This window comes from Pleurodeles waltl, chromosome 5 (genome assembly GCF_031143425.1).
Source record: "Pleurodeles waltl isolate 20211129_DDA chromosome 5, aPleWal1.hap1.20221129, whole genome shotgun sequence".
NCBI classification, from domain to species: domain Eukaryota; kingdom Metazoa; phylum Chordata; class Amphibia; order Caudata; family Salamandridae; genus Pleurodeles; species Pleurodeles waltl.
In genome coordinates, this window is record NC_090444.1 from 1,487,778,353 (window position 1) to 1,487,796,842 (window position 18,490).

At 47.4% G+C, this 18,490-nt stretch overlaps 1 protein-coding gene across 10 annotated transcripts in view; it reads left to right on the forward strand.

Annotated features, from left to right (window-relative positions):
• Positions 1–18,490, forward strand: part of DST (dystonin) — a 1,789,835-nt gene that overhangs the window by 1,020,792 nt on the left and 750,553 nt on the right. For 7 of the 10 annotated variants that reach the window (XM_069235771.1, XM_069235778.1, XM_069235775.1 and 4 more), the window contains 8 exons: positions 1,948–2,043; positions 2,141–2,268; positions 13,368–13,461; positions 13,752–13,906; positions 15,983–16,442; positions 16,540–16,668; positions 18,009–18,086; positions 18,181–18,342. In XM_069235771.1, coding sequence (XP_069091872.1) covers positions 1,948–2,043; positions 2,141–2,268; positions 13,368–13,461; positions 13,752–13,906; positions 15,983–16,442; positions 16,540–16,668; positions 18,009–18,086; positions 18,181–18,342 — 1,302 coding nt within the window. Of the gene's footprint in view, positions 1–1,947; positions 2,044–2,140; positions 2,269–12,909; positions 13,198–13,367; positions 13,462–13,751; positions 13,907–15,982; positions 16,443–16,539; positions 16,669–18,008; positions 18,087–18,180; positions 18,343–18,490 lie in introns of those variants that run through there. The other 3 variants (XM_069235776.1, XM_069235781.1, XM_069235780.1) reach the window with 2 other exon arrangements.

Here is an 18,490-nt window from a genome sequence, read left to right on the forward strand (position 1 = left end):
AAGGTTACAGGGACATTATAGTTAGGTTCTGAATTCCTTCGTACTAAACCATAGAAGTTCAGAAGTTACAGTTAGAGTTCTTTCCACTCCGGCGCCCCTTCGGACCCCTGCCCGCACTTCATCTTTAACAAAGCCGACGACATCATCGCCCCGCACCTCCAGACCGTCATCAACTCTTCTTTTTCTTCTGCTACCTTCCCCGAATGCTGGAAACACGCCGAAGTCAACGCCCTACTAAAGAAACCTACGGCTGACCCGAGCGACCTGAAAAACTTCCGCCCCATCTCCCTTCTGCCTTTCCCAGCCAAAGTAATAGAGAAGACCGTCAACAAACAGCTGACCACCTTCCTGGAAGACAACAACCTGCTCGACCCTTCACAAACCGGATTCCGAACCAACCACAGCACTGAAACCGCCCTCATCTCAGTCACAGACGACATCAGAACCCTGATGGACAACGGTGAAACAGTCGCCCTCATTCTTCTCGACCTCTAGGCTGCCTTTGACACCGTCTGTCACCGCACCCTAATCACCCGCTTCCGCTCCACCGGGATCCAAGACCAGGCCCTGGACTGGATCGCCTCCATCCTCGCAAACCGCTCCCAAAGAGTCTACCTCCCTCCGTTTCGCTCAGAACCCACTGAGATCATCTGCGGCGTACCTCAAGGCTCATCACTCAGCCCGACACTCTGCAATGTCTACATGAGCCCCCTCACCAACATCGTACGAAAGTACGACATCATCATCACCTCCTACGCCGATGACACCCAACTCATACTCTCCCTCACCAAGGACCCCGCCAGCGCCAAGACCAACCTACAAGAGGGCATGAAGGACGTCGCAGATTGGATGAGGCTTAGCCGCCTAAAGCTGAACTCTGAAAAAACGGAAGTCCTCATCCTCGGCAATACCCCGTCTGCCTGGGACGACTCCTGGTGGCCCACGGCCCTCGGCACCGCACCGACCCCCACAGACCACGCCCGCAACCTCGGCTTCATCTTGGACCCTCTTCTCACCATGACCAAACAAGTCAACGCCGTGTCCTCCGCCTGCTTCCTCACCCTCCGTATGCTTCGCAAGATCTTCCGCTTGATCCCCGCCGACACCAGAAAAACCGTGACCCACGCCCTCGTCACGAGCCGCCTGGACTACGGCACCACCCTCTACGCCGGGACCACAGCCAAACTCCAAAATCGCCTACAACGCATTCAAAACACCTTGGCCCGCCTCATCCTCGACGTACCCCGCAGCAGCCACATCTCCGCACACCTGAGACACCTGCATTGGCTCCCAGTCAGCAAAAGGATCACCTTCCGACTTCTCACCCACGCACACAAAGCCCTCCACGACAAGGGACCGGAACACCTCAACAGACGCCTCAACTTCTACGTCCCCACCCGCCCCCTCCGCTCCTCTGGCCTCGCACTCGCTGCGGTCCCTCGCATCCGACGCTCCACGGCGGGTGGGAGATCTTTCTCCTTCCTGGCGGCCAAGACCTGGAACTCCCTCCCCACCAGCCTCAGGACCACCCAGGACCACTCCGCTTTCCGGAGACTCCTAAAGACCTGGCTGTTCGAGCAGCGATAACCACCCCCTTTGTCCCTAGCGCCTTGAGACCCGCACGGGTGAGTAGCGCGCTTTATAAATGCTAATGATTTGATTTGATTTCAAGTAACTCTAACTCTGCGAGTTTAGTTACCTGAAAGAACTCTAACTATAACTGATGAATTTCTATGGTTTTCTACGAGTAAATTCAGAACCTAACTATAACGTCCCTGTAACCTTTGTTTTTTTCATTGAACATATATATATATATATATATGACACTTTTGATAACTTTGCAAAAAAACTTGCTGAGGTAGTTTAAAATATGAATAAAATGTAATCTCGCTTTTAAAATCTAATCTGCCTTTTTGATTTCATTTCTTGTCACGTCTTTCGTTGCAGGCACTTTATAACCAATATCTGCAGTTTAAAGAAACAGAAATTCCACCAAAGGAGAACGAGAAGGCAAGAATCAAGCACTTGTATAAACAGTTGGAGGTAAGGGCCGAAATACTTTTTTCCTCCTGTTCACTGACAATACAGTTTCTTTCTTGACGTGCGGACAAGAAACGACTTGTTTCTTTTTTTTCTGAAGGTATGGATAGAGTTTGGGCGTGTCAAGCTCCCTCAGGGCTACCATCCAAATGATATAGAAAAAGAATGGGGAAAATTAATAATTGCTATGCTGGAAAGGGAGAAGACACTTCGGCCAGAGGTAGACCGGTAGGTACCCACGCATGCCCTTGTCCTGGTTCCTTCCCGAGCTAACGGGTGCCTGGTTATTTAAACTGACTGATTTTACATTGTGAGCATGACAAGATATTTTATGTCAGAAGTGCAATACTTTGCAGAGTGTTGCAGTGGCCGGTGTTGTGAATTGCCAGGCGGCTGGATGGCAGCTTCGGTGGGCACGAGTGTGGTTCTCTGCGCATGCAACCACTGCTTGGGCTGTAACTTGTGATTGTAATGTTTTAGCTTGTCAAGGTTTGCAGTGCTGGGCACTCTGAACCCCACTGTGCCCCATGGGTCTGTCCCTTCACTCTCTTCCCAGTCTGACAGCGCCACTTGGTGTAGGCCATTTTGGTTTTTGTAATCTGTACTGCAGACCGTGGCTCCGAGGACGGAGGTTTGGGACCCGTCCATGCAGCGTTGTTAGAGGCTCTTTTTAAGGACCTTCTATGTAGACGTCGTTTAAGGCTGGTGCTCTCTATGCCGCGATAACATGAATCTACTTGGAGGGATTTATGTCGGACAAATGTTTGTCGAGATGTCCAAATGGTTTGCATGTGATAGACACAATGATTAATTGGGAAATAGGGCGCCTAAATGAAGGTGTGAAATCTGGTTGTTAACACAAGCACGTGCTGGGCACACTTTTCGCAGCAGTGCAGGATGCAGAGGGGGAGCTGGCAGGGATACAGGACTTGTGTAACGCTGGGCACGGAAATGCACAAAAAGCCGCGCATTTTCAAGTTTTCGGAATGGGTGGTGGCTGTGTTTTGTTTCTGGCTCATGATGAAGACAATTACCGTGACTCAAGCTTACGTTGCTGCCTCCTCCTGTATCTCCTGGTACACGTGCCCTGTTGATGTACGGATGCACTCTGTGCGTGGGGCAGAGAATGCACAGAACACAGCTACTATGACTACCTCTTGCTGCATCACCTTCTCGTCTCTTGGTGCATAGGAAGATGTGCCCCGTTACATACTCAGTGCACGGTGCAGGGAGTGCACGTAACACATACTATGACTGCACTTTTGCTGCATCGGCCTCCTCGTCTCTTGGTGCATATGAAGATGTGCCCCGTTACATACTCGGTGCACGGTGCAGGGAGTGAACGTAAGACAGATACTATGAATGCACTTTTGCTGCGGTGGCCTCCTCATCTCCTTGTTCAAAGGAAGTCATACCCTGTTGATGTAATCCGTGCAGTGTGCAGATTATGCACTGAAGACAATTAACATGGCTGCCTCTTAATACCTAGGAAGATGTGTACTTTTGATGTAGTCTGTGCACGTGCAGAGAATAGATAGAGGGCAGTGACTAAGACCGCCTCTGCTGCGGTCACCTCATCTCTCGGTACACAGAATGGGTGTCCTCATATGTACTCAATGCACGGTGCAGATTATGCACTGAAGACAATTAACATGGCTGCCTCTTAATACCTAGGAAGATGTGTACTTTTGATGTACTCTGTGCACGTGCAGAGAATAGATAGAGGGCAGTGACTAAGACTGCCTCTGCTGCGGTCACCTCATCTCTCGGTACACAGAATGGGTGTCCTCATATGTACTCAATGCACGGTGCAGATTATGCACTGAAGACAGGTACTATGGCTGCCTCTTAATACCTAGGAAGATGTGCCCTTTGGATGTACTATGTGCACGGTGCAGAGAATAGATAGAGGGCAGTGACTAAGACTGCCTCTGCTGTGGTCACCTCATCTCTCGGTATGCTGGAAGCTGTGCTCTGTTACGTGCTCCACAAAGGGTGCACGGAATTAACATAAAACAGTTACTGTGACTGCCTGTTGCCACATTTGCGTCTGCATCTCCAGCTACATAGGAAGAGGCGCCCTTTTGATGCACTTCATGCACGGTGCATGGAATGAGCAGAAGGGAGCACTGTTGTTGATGCACGGTGAATGGAATGAGCAGAAGGGAGCACTGTTGATGCACTTCATGCACGGTGCATGGAATGAGCAGAAGGGAGCACTGTTGTTGATGCACGGTGAATGGAATGAGCAGAAGGGAGCACTGTTGTTGATGCACTTCATGCACGGTGCATGGAATGAGCATAAGGGAGCACTGTTGAGGCACTTCATGCACGGTGCATGGAATGAGCAGAAGGGAGCACTATTGTTGATGCACTTCATGCACGGTGCATGGAATGAGCAGAAGGGAGCACTGTTGTTGATGCACTTCATGCACGGTGCAAGGAATGAGCAGAAAGGAGCACTGTTACTGTGACTGCCTCTTGCCGCCTTTGCGACTCATCTCTTGGTACATACGAAGGTGTATGCTGTTATGTACTCAATGCACGGTCCAGGGGATACCATGACTGCACTCTGGCTACATTCACCCCCTCTTCTGGCAGATGGGACGGTGTGTCAAGTTAATGCACTGTGTGCCTGGTGCAGTGGATTAGCAGTTAACAGTTCCTAGGACTGCACCGTTGCTGCACTTGCTTCCCTACCCTCTGCTCAGTAGGGAGTGTGCCCAGGTCACGTGCTGTTTGCATGGTGCAGCAGCTGAGCAGGGAGGTTATGACGGCATCTCTTGCTGCAAGGGATGGCGTGCGCTGCTGAGTCCCTCATGCACAGTACACTGGATGAGCAGGAGGCACTCTCATGCTTGCACTCATGGCGCTCTCCCCTCCTGTGTCTCCTGGTGCTTGGAGAGGCCGCCTTAGTGACGTACCCTATGCCCAGCGCAGAGGATGAGCGGAGGGTATCATCAGTGCACTCTGGGTGCTGTCTCCTCGTCTCTGTGTGCACTGGACCACATGCTCTGTCCTGTACTATGACCGGTGTGGAGAACGAGCGGAAGACAGTTACCATGACTGCAGTCTTCGTGTGGTTGCCTCCTCTACGTCCTGCTACGTAGGAAGATGTGCCCGGGTTACGTATGATGCATGATGCAGCGAATGAGCAGAGGGAAGGTGACATGGCTGCAGGCTTGCTGATTCCTCCTCCTCTGTGGATACATCCGATGGTGCGCCCTACGCAGCACTCCCCGTCTGGTGCAGAGTGAAAACAGAAGATGGTAACTGCCATGCCCGCACTCTTGCTGCTTTCTCATCCTGTATCTCTTGTCATTAATGACGCTGTGTCCTGGTGATGCACTCTGTGCAGGGTGCAGAGGCTGAGGAGGCTGTTACCATGCCGCACTCTTGCTGCTTTCTCCTCCTGTATCTCGTTATTGATGACGCTGTGTCCTGGTGATGCACTCCGTGCAGGGTGCAGAGGCTGAGGAGGCTGTTACCATGCCGCACTCTTGCTGCTTTGGCCTCCTGTGTCTCTTGTCATTAATGACGCTGTGTCCTGGTGATGCACTCTATGCAGGGTGCAGAGGCTGAGGAGGCTGTTACCATGCCGCACTCTTGCTGCTTTGGCCTCCTGTGTCTCTTGTCATTAATGACGCTGTGTCCTGGTGATGCACTCTATGCAGGGTGCAGAGGCTGAAGAGGCTGTTACCATGCCGCACTCTTGCTGCTTTCTCCTCCTGTATCTCTTGTTATTGATGATCGTGTGCCCTGGTGATGCACTCCGTGCACGGTGCAGAGGCTGAGAAGGAGGCTGTTACTATGCCGCACTCTTGCTGCTTTCTCCTCCTGTATCTCTTGTCATTGATGACGCTGTGTCCTGGTGATGCACTCTGTGCAGGGTGCAGAGCCTGAGGAGTCTGTTACCATGCCGCACTCTTGCTGCTTTCTCCTCCTGTATCTCGTTATTGATGACGCTGTGTCCTGGTGATGCACTCTATGCAGGGTGCAGAGGCTGAGGAGGCTGTTACTATGCCGCACTCTTGCTGCTTTGGCCTCCTGTGTCTCTTGTCATTAATGACGCTGTGTCCTGGTGATGCACTCTGTGCAGGGTGCAGAGGCTGAGGAGGCTGTTACCATGCCGCACTCTTGCTGCTTTCTCCTCCTGTATCTCTTGTTATTAATGAACATGAACACTGGTGATGCACTCTGTGCATGATGACGAGTATGAGAAAGGAGGCAGTTACCATGCCCGCACTCTTGCTGCTTCCTGTTTGTGTTGCTGCATAGGATTGTGCACTCTGTCTCACTACTGTACACATAGTGCAGAGTGGAAATAATTGGTAGATATCACACCCACACTCGCTGCTTTTTGCTGCTCTATTTCTTGATACTTTCCTTCTCTCTCGGATTTAAGTCTGCTCTAACGCACATGCCCGATTGCCTTAATCGCTATCATTGTATTTCTACAAATTTCCCATAATTTCAAATATCACAACTTCTCCTTATTTGGAAGGTGTACCCCTGCTACCTAAGAATACCTAATCTCTTCTAGCTCCTCTGTTATTCCATCCAACCATCTGCAAGAACTCACACTCACCTCCACGCTAATGACTGCACCTCACTATTGTGTTAATCTTTGACAAAGAAAAATGGGAATATACACATGCAGTGCTTTCCTTGAGAGCAAAAGACCAGTTCAAATAACCACCAGATTAACAACTAACCTTGGGTCCCAGAACAGCTTGCTGCCCAGTGTGAATTGCTTGAATCTCCTATCTTGGGTGGTAAGCGCCATATGAATGAAACACCGAACTTCTTTTAATTCAGTCTATCAGAAGAAACTGGAGTGAGTGCATGGGATAGTTTTCTTGAGAGCACAATGTTAATCCAATAATCAGCACTAACCAGTAATCACTGCATTAACCACTAACCTTGGATTGCAGAGCAGTGTGCTGTCCACTTTAAAGTTTCACGAGGGGTAGTAAGTGCTAAATAATTGTAATTACAGACTAATAGAATACAATGCTTATGAGACTGTGTCCCGGTGATGCACTGTGCATGGTGCAGCGAACGAGGAGGCAGTTGCTATGACTGCTCTCTTGCCTCCTCCTCTTCGGTGTGTTGGTACATAGGAAGGTGTGCCCCGATGTTGGACTCTCTACACAGTGAAGATTGGGATGAACAGGAGGATATTATTTTGACTGCACTCTTGTTACTCTGTGTGTTGACATATAGGAAGGTGCTCTGGGCTGTGGTGCTCTCTACAGAGTGAGGACTCTGCTGCTTCCCTCCACCTCTTTTGGAGTGGTCGGGTGTGCCCTAGCGTAGACCTCCAGGCACCGAGCAGCTTTGTTCACAAGAGACCATTGAATCTGTAAGGCATTTGGGATTATTTTGGCTAATTTCCGAGATCTCAAAATGCCCCCAGGCAGGTGTAAGTAATTTGCCTAGTCCTCTTTTTTCCTTGTATTTTTTAACTTGTAGCCTTACATTTGTAATGGTAAGGTAAAACTAACTACAAGTACTGTAATACAAAGGAAAAGCAGAAGTTGATAAACTGTTCACATTTACCATGGAACAAACTGAGAACTCTGCTTTGTACTCTTGTATCTTTCCAAAGTATGGTTTCTAGTGGGACCAGTGAACATTTGGGGAGGCCTTTAGTGTGTTGCTATCGACAAGCCTAAGCAGGTGCTGTAGCCGGACTTACCTGTGCCCGCTCCTCCGACCAGGCAAGGGCTTTTTGCACCCCACTTAGGAGCATTGAGGCACCCGCCTCCCTCCTTTGTCTCCTCCTAAAAATCACTCTCTCGCTGTTTTTTCTCTTTCTCTCATTTCTCTGTTTAGTTATTCTGCCTTTTTCGTTTGTCACTGTTTGCCATTGATTTCAGTGTCCACTCTGTGCATGTTTTCAGCCTTGCTTGCACTTTGACTGTCCACTCTTTGCTTGTTGTCACACTTGACTATCCGGTCTTTACTCGTTTTTACTCTCAATTGCGCTTTCACTGTCTGCTCTTTGCTTGTTCTCACCCTTGCTTGTGCATTCACTGTCCGCTTTTTGCCTCTTTCACTCTCACTTTGTGTTTTCATGATCTTCTGTTTGCAGTTTCGCTCACACTTTATGCATGGATTGTCACATTTTGGCCTGTTCTGTTGTCTTGTTTCCTCACTCTCACTCTTGTTAATTGTGCTTTGCCTCTCCCTTTTCTCTTGCTCTTTCTGTGCCTATATTTTGCCACTTTTTTTTTTTTTTTTAGCTGGTGCCACTTTTCCTCCTGTCACTCTTTTGTCTTGCTCCCTACCACTTTGGGCCTACTCCCCCCCTCTTCCTTCCTCCCATTCTTTACATCATTTCCCACCTCTCCCACTTTCCCACTCTCTCACCTCCTGCTCCTCTCCCATCCCCACCAAATGCCCCTTGCTCTCCCCTCCCGGGCCATATTTAATGGTGGCTGCAATGCAGACCTGTCACTAGCATGTCAAAGGCAAGCCCATCTGCAACCAACTGTGAACTGTCCATGCCAGGCACCAGGACCCCTGGTCCTCCACACAGCGATCCTCCTCATTTTCAACCGAAGCCGCCACTTGATGCACTGCTGGTGTACCACAGCTTGCAACACTGGAAGAGCATTCTCCTACACCTCCAGCAAATTCTCATGTAACCTCCCACACATACCAATACCTCCCTCACACCTACAGCACCTCACATCCTTCTAACACAGCCCAACCACCTCCTACACAACACTTCACACTCTTACGCATGCTGCTCAACACTTCCTCACTCACTAAGCATGTTGTAGAGATCTGGGACCTTCTGCATGACTATACCTCAAACCTACTGTTCCTCACCAAAACCTGGCTGAGACCCACATCAGCCCTGACATCACTTCAGCCATCCCCGCGCTATAAGATCACCCGGCAGGACTGCCAGTACAAGCCTGGAGGCAAAGTTGCTGTAATCTTCAAAAACGCCACTGCCCCAGACATATTGACTAGCAAAATGGAACACCTCACGTTCGAACTCAACATCGCAACCAACTTCACACTGAAGGGAGCCTTTGGCTACAGACCACCAGACTTCCCCAGCACTGACTTTGTCAATGGTCTTTGACTTCTGTGCCTTCTTCCTCCTCTTAGACCTGAACTTCCACCTGAAAGACCATGATGACCCAAACATAAGAGCTCCCCTAGAAAACCTCAGAAACATCAGTCCTTCCCAAAGCATGACTGATTCCACCTACTCCTCCGGACTCCTCCTGGACCTGATTTTTCCCTTCTTCAACAAAATTGCAATAGATAAACCCTCACTGATAACGTGAACAGACCACACCCTCGTCCAGCCCAGCATCCTAATCCCACGCCACTACAATCCTGCCACCACCCGACCTGCCTACTGGAACTAGAGCAACATCCCAGTGGAGCACTGGACCACCAATCTCTCTGCTTACAGGTCTGAACACATCAGCAACCTTCCAGAAGCCATCAACAACTTCATCAGGTGGATCACTGCTAGTGCCGACTCCGTAATTCCCTTCAAACACAGCAAAATCACAAGCTAGCTGGTACACAGAGAAACTCAGAATGATGAAGCACTACTGCAAGCAGATGGAGTGGAGAACCAGTCAAGACATCCTGAACAAAAACATCTTCAAATCCGCCCTGAGAATCTACCACCAGCAGATCTTGAACATACAGAGCACTGCACTTGCAGACTGCAATGATGCCAGCCCCAACAGGAGTTAAGAGGTCTTCACCATTGTGAAAGATTTTACATCCCCACCTGCTGCCTCCAACAGCATCACCCCCTCGCAGGACCTCTACAATAACCTATCTGAATTGTTTTGCAGCAAGATAACCTCCATATACAGCAACTTTGATCCTAAACTAGAAGCTGTTGTCCTTGTATTCCAACATCCCATTTCAACCAAAGAAGAGGCCTTGACCTAATGGCAGGCCATCACCACAGACAAAACCAATGACACTATGAGGTCTATCTACTCCAGAGTTCCATCTGACCCCTGCCCTACCAAGCCTTCACTAGAGGACATCGGCCCACCAGTGAAGCTCTCACATCTATCCTCAATGCCTTCATCACAACAGCTAATGTGCTGGGCACTTGAGAAAATGTCACAGTCCTCCCACTTCTCAAGAAACCCTCTGCAGATCCATCTATACTTGTCAGCTTCACGCTGATCTCCTTACTTCGACACCTGGCTCAAGCCCTAGATAAACTCATCCACCGACGTGTCACCAACCACCTCAGCTCCCACTAACTCCTCAGCACCACTGACTTAGGCTGTAGATCCATGCACAGTACAGAAATAGTCCTCATCGCCACCACATCCGACCTCCGCATAATCCTCGACATAGCAGACACAATAGCCCTCTTTCTGGTGGGCCTTACTGCAGCATTTAACATGGTCTCCCATCCTATCCTAATCCGATTCCTACATGAGACTGGAATCCAAGGATCCACAGGAACTGTTCCTTCCTGACCAGCAGGACTCAAAAATCCATCTTGGCCCATTACTCTGCAGATACCTACAGCCTTTTCTGTTGAGTGCCGCAAAAGCTCATCGCTCAGCCTGACCCTTTTCAGTGCTTATATGATCCTGCTAGCCAGTGTTGTCTGTACCAACAACATTGCCATCCTCTTCTATATCAACAACATGCAAATCATACTCACCCTTTTGGATATGGTCTCCAACACACAAATTCATTGCCTGCAAGAACACTTTGCCTTGGGACTCCACTTGTTGGCTGTCCAAACTGAGACTCACACCCACCCCTAACACCCGTGCCCAAAACCTCAGGAAAATCATAGACCGCAAACTGGACTTGGCTGTGCAAGTTAGTGCTGTCTCAGCATCTTGCTTTTTCACCATTAAGAAGTTAAGGAAAATCTTCAAATGGCTCCTGAGCAAAACTGTCACTCACACCCCCATCACCAGTGAGCTGGACTACGGGAACACACTCTACACCACAATCAGTAAGCAACTCACTAGAAGACTGCAACCCATTCTAAGCTCAGCAGCCAAAATCATTATCAATAAACCACATAGCACCCTCATCATGCTGGACTTCAGTGAGCTGCACTGACTCCTGATACACAAGTGCACACCGTTCAAACTCCTCACCTACCATACCAGACACCTCCACTTGGCCGGACTTCTACTAGCAAACATCCAACAAACATCTAATGCATACACAGAACCAGGTCCGGAGGTTGGGCCTTCCACAGCACTCTCAAAGAATGGAACAACCTCCCAGTACACATCAGAGCCTCCCACTCACACCTGGAGTTCCACAAGAATAGCTGCCCAGCCAGCCCTAGGCAGGGCTAGAGTTCCAGAATCCCTCCTGTGTGACTGCGCTCTCTACAAATATAACATAACATAACAGGCTGTGACGCCAGACGCGACTGTGACAGTTTGACGTTCATGAGTTCATAAACGTCATAACTGATGATAAAAGGTGAGAAGCCAACACCAGCTACAAACTCCCTGGACACGGTCATTTAATGCAGACAAACAGCCCTATATCAGGGCCAGACTATATAGGTTTCCTGTAACCCACTTAGATCGTCAGTTGTGTACATGTCCTTGACAGGCTGGTGTTTCTGTTTCACAGTAATTGCCTTGTTTTCAGGGCTTTGAGTGAGCGAGGTTCAGCACCGACAGTTTTAGAGCCGATAGTTCTAAAAAACAGTTTCTGAGACGGGTCCTTATGGGACTCTTTATTTTTGCCCTCGCCCTCAGAGTGAAAAAAATATCTTCACTCAACATCAGTACCACCCTTCACCGGCCTTGGATGTTACTTCAAAGAGACTCGTTATAGTAATTTCACAGTCTCATCATTTCAGAATTGATGCATTTTCAATATTATATACAACAAAGTCATTGCTGTTACTTATTTAGATTATGAAGCTAACTACTCTTGACCAAGCCAATAGCCCTGGCTTGTTTTAGGTGTAATATCAGTTGTTGTATTATTATATATATGGATGTAACAACATAAAGAGGCAGTAAAATACCAGTCGGGCGACTCACTATACTAAGCAGCGTGTTTAAGCCATGTCCTTAATTACAGAGGCCAGGCCCCAATGAGTGACCCCTCCCCCCCCCTTTTCTGTCCCCTCTCCTGGTACTTTACTACACTCAAAGGCCTGCTTGTTTTCACACCGTGCTACTCCCTGCACTAAAATGTGCCCACAGGAAGTTCATGTTAGAGGGACAAGTGTGGGTTCGCGAATATCCAGACCCTGCGTGGTTTCCCGAGTTTTGGTATTTGGGGGAGCTCTTAAATGTCCTGTTTAAGGAGAAGCGCACACGTTTTAGGTTTGTTGATGTAAGCTGAGAAGCTTAAATCTTCTTTGGGTGTGGGCATTTGTTGGGCTCCTTTCTGCCCTATTTTCACAGGCAAACACTTTGCCTCGAAGTACGTCACTATTATCGAGTCCATTGTTACTCGAAGACAGGGTTACATGTAGGTCAGCGCTGAAGGTCATACAGCTCTGTAGAAGCATCTCTGAAGACCCCCCCCCCCCCCACACACACACAACACCCCCACCCCCCATTCAGCCCACACACTTTTACCTCTTTACCAGCGTGACTCTTCGCTCAATTATTTGCACGGTACTGAACCTGTCTGCAACTGTGAGCTTGTTTGAGAATGAATAATGCTCGATTCATATTTGGAATGCCTGATTCCGAGCGACGCCCAATTAAAGTGGATGAGTCCCTGCTTGCAGGGCTGAAAACAAACTTGAACTGGAGCGCAGATCGCTGCAGGCCAAGCCCTTTGAAACGCTGGCTGATGTGCTTTGCTGGTTTTGCTGTGTACATGTCGGAGCCTATTTAATAAGAAACACCACCTCTTCTGAAAGCCAGCAAGGTGTTTCTTTTTTGACGTTCCCTGGAGCTGCGGTTTCTGAAGGATGCGTCCTTCCCGTCAGTCTGTCAGTGTCAATGGCTGAAGACGGGAGGCTACAAGGGGAATCAAAATGAACAGCGTCAGTTATGGCTACCACAGCAGCGATTCGTTGCTTACCAGCAGCACCCGCACCAGCATCGGATCCAGTGAAAACCTACTTTCTGTCAACTGCGGCCCAAAGCTAATCAACTCTTGCATCAGTTTTGGCGGGAACTCGGCTCCAGCGGGGTCCAGGTAGCACGGGCTTCCTTGTGGTCTGGTGTATGGTTCGGAGTGCCGTGCTCGCTGTTGTTTTCTTGACACCCCGTGCACAAAATAGTTGTGCAGGCTTTAGAAATGTGACGTGAGGGGAAATATCTTTTTTTTTTTTTATTTATAGATGTTTATTTTTTTCTGCCACTTAGATTGGAAATGCTGCAGCAGATAGCGACCAGAATCCAAAGGGACAGCCTGGGGTGTGAAGATAAACTGATCCTTGCACAAAACGCCCTGCATTCAGTAAGTGGGGTTCACGTGGCTGTGGGTGCAGTGGTGGAAAACGAGGGGACCCGTTTACTATTTCTCACTGCCTTATCACATGCGTGGCACGCTTGCCTTTTTATACAACTAATTTAGTGGAATTTAACCTAAATACTTGCTGTTCTTGAGAGATACTATTTTTTGTCTCGTCTGTAGCCCGTGCCATCTACGAGCGCGTTAACTTTTAGAACCTCTGTTAAACGCTCTTCAGAAATGTGTGTGTTAATGGGGCCTGCCTTCGTTTCTGTTTGTGTTATGCTGAAACACAGGACACCAAACGTCTGGAATCAGGCCTGCAGCTCCAGCATGAAGCCGAGATCGCGGGCTACCTGCTGGAGAGCGAGGGCCTCCTACGCCAGCAGCTCAGCGACGTCCAGGTGCTGCTTGACGGGAAGTACTACCAGGCCGATCAAATTGTGCAAAGGTAGGTGTCCCCGCGGAACAGGCGTGCGCGGGGTGCCGCTGGGGGGGTGTGGGGGGACCGGCGTGGAGATGCGCCAGGGTTCCTAAGCGTACGCATTGTGTAGAAGCGTCATGCCCACCCTCCAGGAATGCTTAATCATGGCGCTGCAGGGATCTTATACACGCGATGAGACCCGGAGATGACCCTCATCTCTTGATTCTGTCTGAAAGTGCTTTGTTCTGTGTTACACTTCTCTAAACGCACAACATACCTCTCTGGCTCCCACCACTCGTTTTAAAGCGCAGGTGCGTGAAATACCTAGAAACGGATAATGATGCGGTGTTGTTAATGCAGACTAGATATGTGCCTTTTAAGGAAACGAGCTATATTTTGCATAGTGTTACATAGTTACCTTTATCTATACATATATTGTAGGCTATTTGTAGCACATCGGCCAATATATATTTTTAGTAAACTGCTTAGAGCATTAACCAATATCACATGTGCAATGTTTTGGTTAAATCCACTGCGCATGTATGTGTAGGCGCTTCACTGCCAGCTTTGATCTCCCTTAAGTGCTCCTGCCGATCAATCCTAAATATTTTTCTTTCAAATTCTCTATTGGCATCCATTTCAGCAGAACTGATTGACCAAACCTTTTCTCACGTCAGCTCTCACAAATCAATAAAATCACACCTTATCTTTCACAGAGCTAGAAATGTAAATACGTCATACGTCAAAAAGTAATAAAGCGACTAAGCACGCTGAAATGTTAGAATAAAAAGCATCCTTGCAACTTGTGTCACCATGGCAATAAGCGTTGCAAATGGTGTTCGTGTTTTAAATGCAAGCGGTATTTAAGAAAGCATTATAGCCGCACAGTCACATTGCGACTTCCAAAGATTAATTTCTACAAGTCTGAGACTATCTTTTAAAAAATATCAGTCTTTTTTGTTGCATTAGCGTCATTTTCCTCCAGCATCACCGTGTGATGAGCGGTAGAAGGGGCAGGAGATGGAAAAGCTTTTAACTACGCTTAGAAAAGACCAGTGCGAACACGAGTCCCGAGTCAGGACCTGAAGACGTGCAAACATAAGCCCTCCACCCTGGACCCCCCTCACCTCCAGGGTTTTTCCGTTGCACGAAGTTTGCCTCGTGCGCCAAAAACTGCACTAGTCCAAGTTTTTGCATCTGAGTTTGGGAATACACACACGGTGTTATACCACGCTGGCTAGTTGTCATCGCGAATGATAGCTTTACACATTGGTACAGTCTTAAAAGTGAAAGGGAACCATGTGCTATTTACCGGCAGATGAATGCCGAGAACCATGTGCTATTTACCGGCAGATGAATGCCGACGATGTAAACATTCGGGAAGGGAACACAGGATGCGCGCTGGGTGTTATTAATCTCTTAATGGTCGAGCGATGTTATTTTCCATTTGTTTGCGCCCAATTCTGAAGTAGTATTGCATTTGGCTGTAGTGACATATTGTTACTTCATTAAATTTAGTTTTTTTTAAGCATGTTGGCTTCATACTGACTTTTGTAAAAAAAAACAAAAAAAAAAACACAGTTCGACAATTAATAAACTGTATCCTAGAGAGTGATTTTTAAATCAATGCCCTTAATTTGTAAAAAAAACAGTCGCACTCACTCAACAATAAAACTATTGTTGAACAACATGTTTAACCATTTTACTGACTGCAGTCATAATTTTAAAAACTGCAAGTTGTATAAAATGTTTTATGACAGTCAAATGTGCCACCTCAAAACAGAACCACCATACTTTACGGTAGGCAGTAGGTGCCACTTGGCACACCTTCCGTGATCCGTCTCTTTGGCTCTCTGTGTGTAATGTACTTTTTCTTGTGCACAGGTACATTTTTGTGTGAATATAAGTAAGGATCTAATAATAAACATGTCATTGCTGCTGGGCAGGCCGAGCATTCTTTGGGGATGTTAGAGAGGAGGCCAGAGGTACCAGTTAAAATCCTGTTCAACCACAAGATTGACTGCTAGCTGTATTGCCAGCAGCACCAGCACTGAACTGTTCCTTTGTTATTCAGAGCTGTGTAACATTTTTATTTCCTAACAGAGTTGCAAAGCTCCGTGATGACCTCATTGCCTTAAGGAATGAATACTCTTCGGTGTACAGCACGGGGCGCTCCCTAACAACAGAGCAAACCAAGTACTTGATGTCAGGAATAACCCAAAGTTTAAGCTCTGGATTCACACAAAATATGAACCCCAGCCTCAACTCTGGCTTGCCTCAGACTCTGTCCAGCTTGGCTCCATCCAGCATTACAGCCGGTCTTTCACATGGTGTTAACTCTAGGATGACGCCGACTTTAAATCAAGGTTTCCCTCCTACTTATGCCCCCGGTTTAATCCAGAACTACATGCCAGGGGTTGATACAAGTGCACTGCAAAACCTGAAGCTCATGCAGATCCGCAAGCCCACCTTGAAGTCTGCCATCGCTGACCAGAATATGACAGAGGAAGAAGTAAACATGAATTTTGTTCAGGACCTGCTCAACTGGGTGGAAGAAATGCAGGTAACACCCAGAGTGAAGACCAAGTGCTTTACCTCTCTGCTTTATGTCTGCCATGTGAAGCCTTTATCCTTATCATGTTTATCATTCATTCTGAAAGGTGCAGCTTGATCGAGCAGAGTGGGGCTCTGACTTGCCAAGTGTGGAAAGTCATCTGGATAACCACAAGAATGTTCACAAGGCAATTGAAGAATTCGAATCTAGTCTTAGGGAGGCCAAAATGAGCGAGGTACAGCACTTTCTGTTTTTGGGGGACAATGCATGATGCATAGTAGTCACAGAGATTTCAGACGAGTGTTTTTCTGTGTAGAAGTGGGCTGAAAGAAGAATTCCAACTAATTGGTTGCATAGAAGTCCATACTTTTGTGTCGATCCATTTCTAATGTTCGGGATCACTACTTCTGGCCACAGAAATGGTTCAAATTTACATCATGTTTTAGTGCAATGCAGTTTTTCCAATAAAGACAAAATCTTGGGTTTTCACTTTTTTAGTACATTGATTGTGGGTTCAAATAAAGCCAAAGAAGCCCTTTTACTGGCTATATGTCTTCTGAAGGTCAATTTCATATCAACACCTCATTTCTTAATGAAGATAATGTATTCCGTGTTAGGCCATACTCTCCTTTCTACGTTATGAAGTGAGTTATTCATCCGTTTAACATTTTATAATTGCGGTCCCGCTACAGGCAGCTCCAACAGTCTGTCGGAACACTGCATTGAATACAGTACTCCACAGAGCCAATCCTTGCTCAAGGTTTGATGGCCTTTGCGTCAGTCTCATTTGCCTACCTCTTATTTGTTGACTCTTTTCTTTCGATGCTCGACCCTCTCACAGGAGCTTTGTGATCTTGTTGTGGTTAGATTAGTCATTTGTTTTGCCCGAAAGCAGCACTGAAAACAGAGCCATGTTTAAACACATGTTTGCTGCCTATTAGTGCCACTTAGTGGTCACTGGAAAAACTGCAGCAGAAATGTCAAAGATACAACAACCTTCTTGAAGTCTATTTTATAGAAGCATTGACAATGTCAATTGGTCTCAATTCTATGCATGTGCAAGTGAGACCAAGTGTCGTTGCCAAAACTTGCATTTGTTAAATGTTCAGGAGCAATGTCCTATTCTCCCAGCATCTTAGCCGAAGCACTATCAATCTTCTAGTCCTTTGCTGTACGTCCACTCCTGATATATTGTGAAAAAACGGCTCTTTATGGCCCCTCAGAACCACATTACTCATTCAAATGCATTTAAGTGTAGTATTCTAATGCTAAAATATCTGCTCCTTGCATTTATGTCCTGAACTACGAAGAACAATTGAAATACATTTCTGCATGATATTAACTGCAACGTACGTAAATTTCTCTAGGGTATATTGCGCATTGTCAAAAATAAAAAAAATGCCTAAACAATTAAGCCTGTTGATAATTTTGAGGCCTGGGGGACATAGGCAAGACTTTCTACGGGCCTGTGTTGCTATAGATTTTTTATAAGAACTTTAATATACTAAACAGGTTATTGTGTGACAAAGTAGGCAATGAAAACATAACATTTACCTCTTTTTCACTCGTGAACAGCTCCAGATGACTGGTTCAAGTAAACCCCATTACTCTGAGAAGCTGCACAAACTGGAGGGCCATTATTCCAAGCTTTTGGTAAGATCATTGAATGACCTGTCTTACCTCTCAGCATTTCCAGTTTGTAGAGAGGATCTTTAATACTTCTCCTGTATGCTCCTCACCCCCCAAGCATTCATCCAGGAGTCGGGCACGGCATCTTGACACACTCCATAATGTGGTGTCCCGCGCCACCAGGGAGCTCATCTGGCTGAACGAAAAGGAAGAGGAGGAAGTTGCTTATGACTGGAGTGAACGTGTCTCAAACCTGACCAGAAAAAAAGAATACCATGGGGTGCGTACAGTATGGACCTGACGGTTGTGTGCTAAATAAATTGTGAATCGAACACTGTCAGACCATGTTCTGCTCGCCAGGGTGCAGACAGGTCCCAGCTGTGGTATTTGAGGTGATTTTCACTGGTATCCTGGGTCATTTCAGCTAT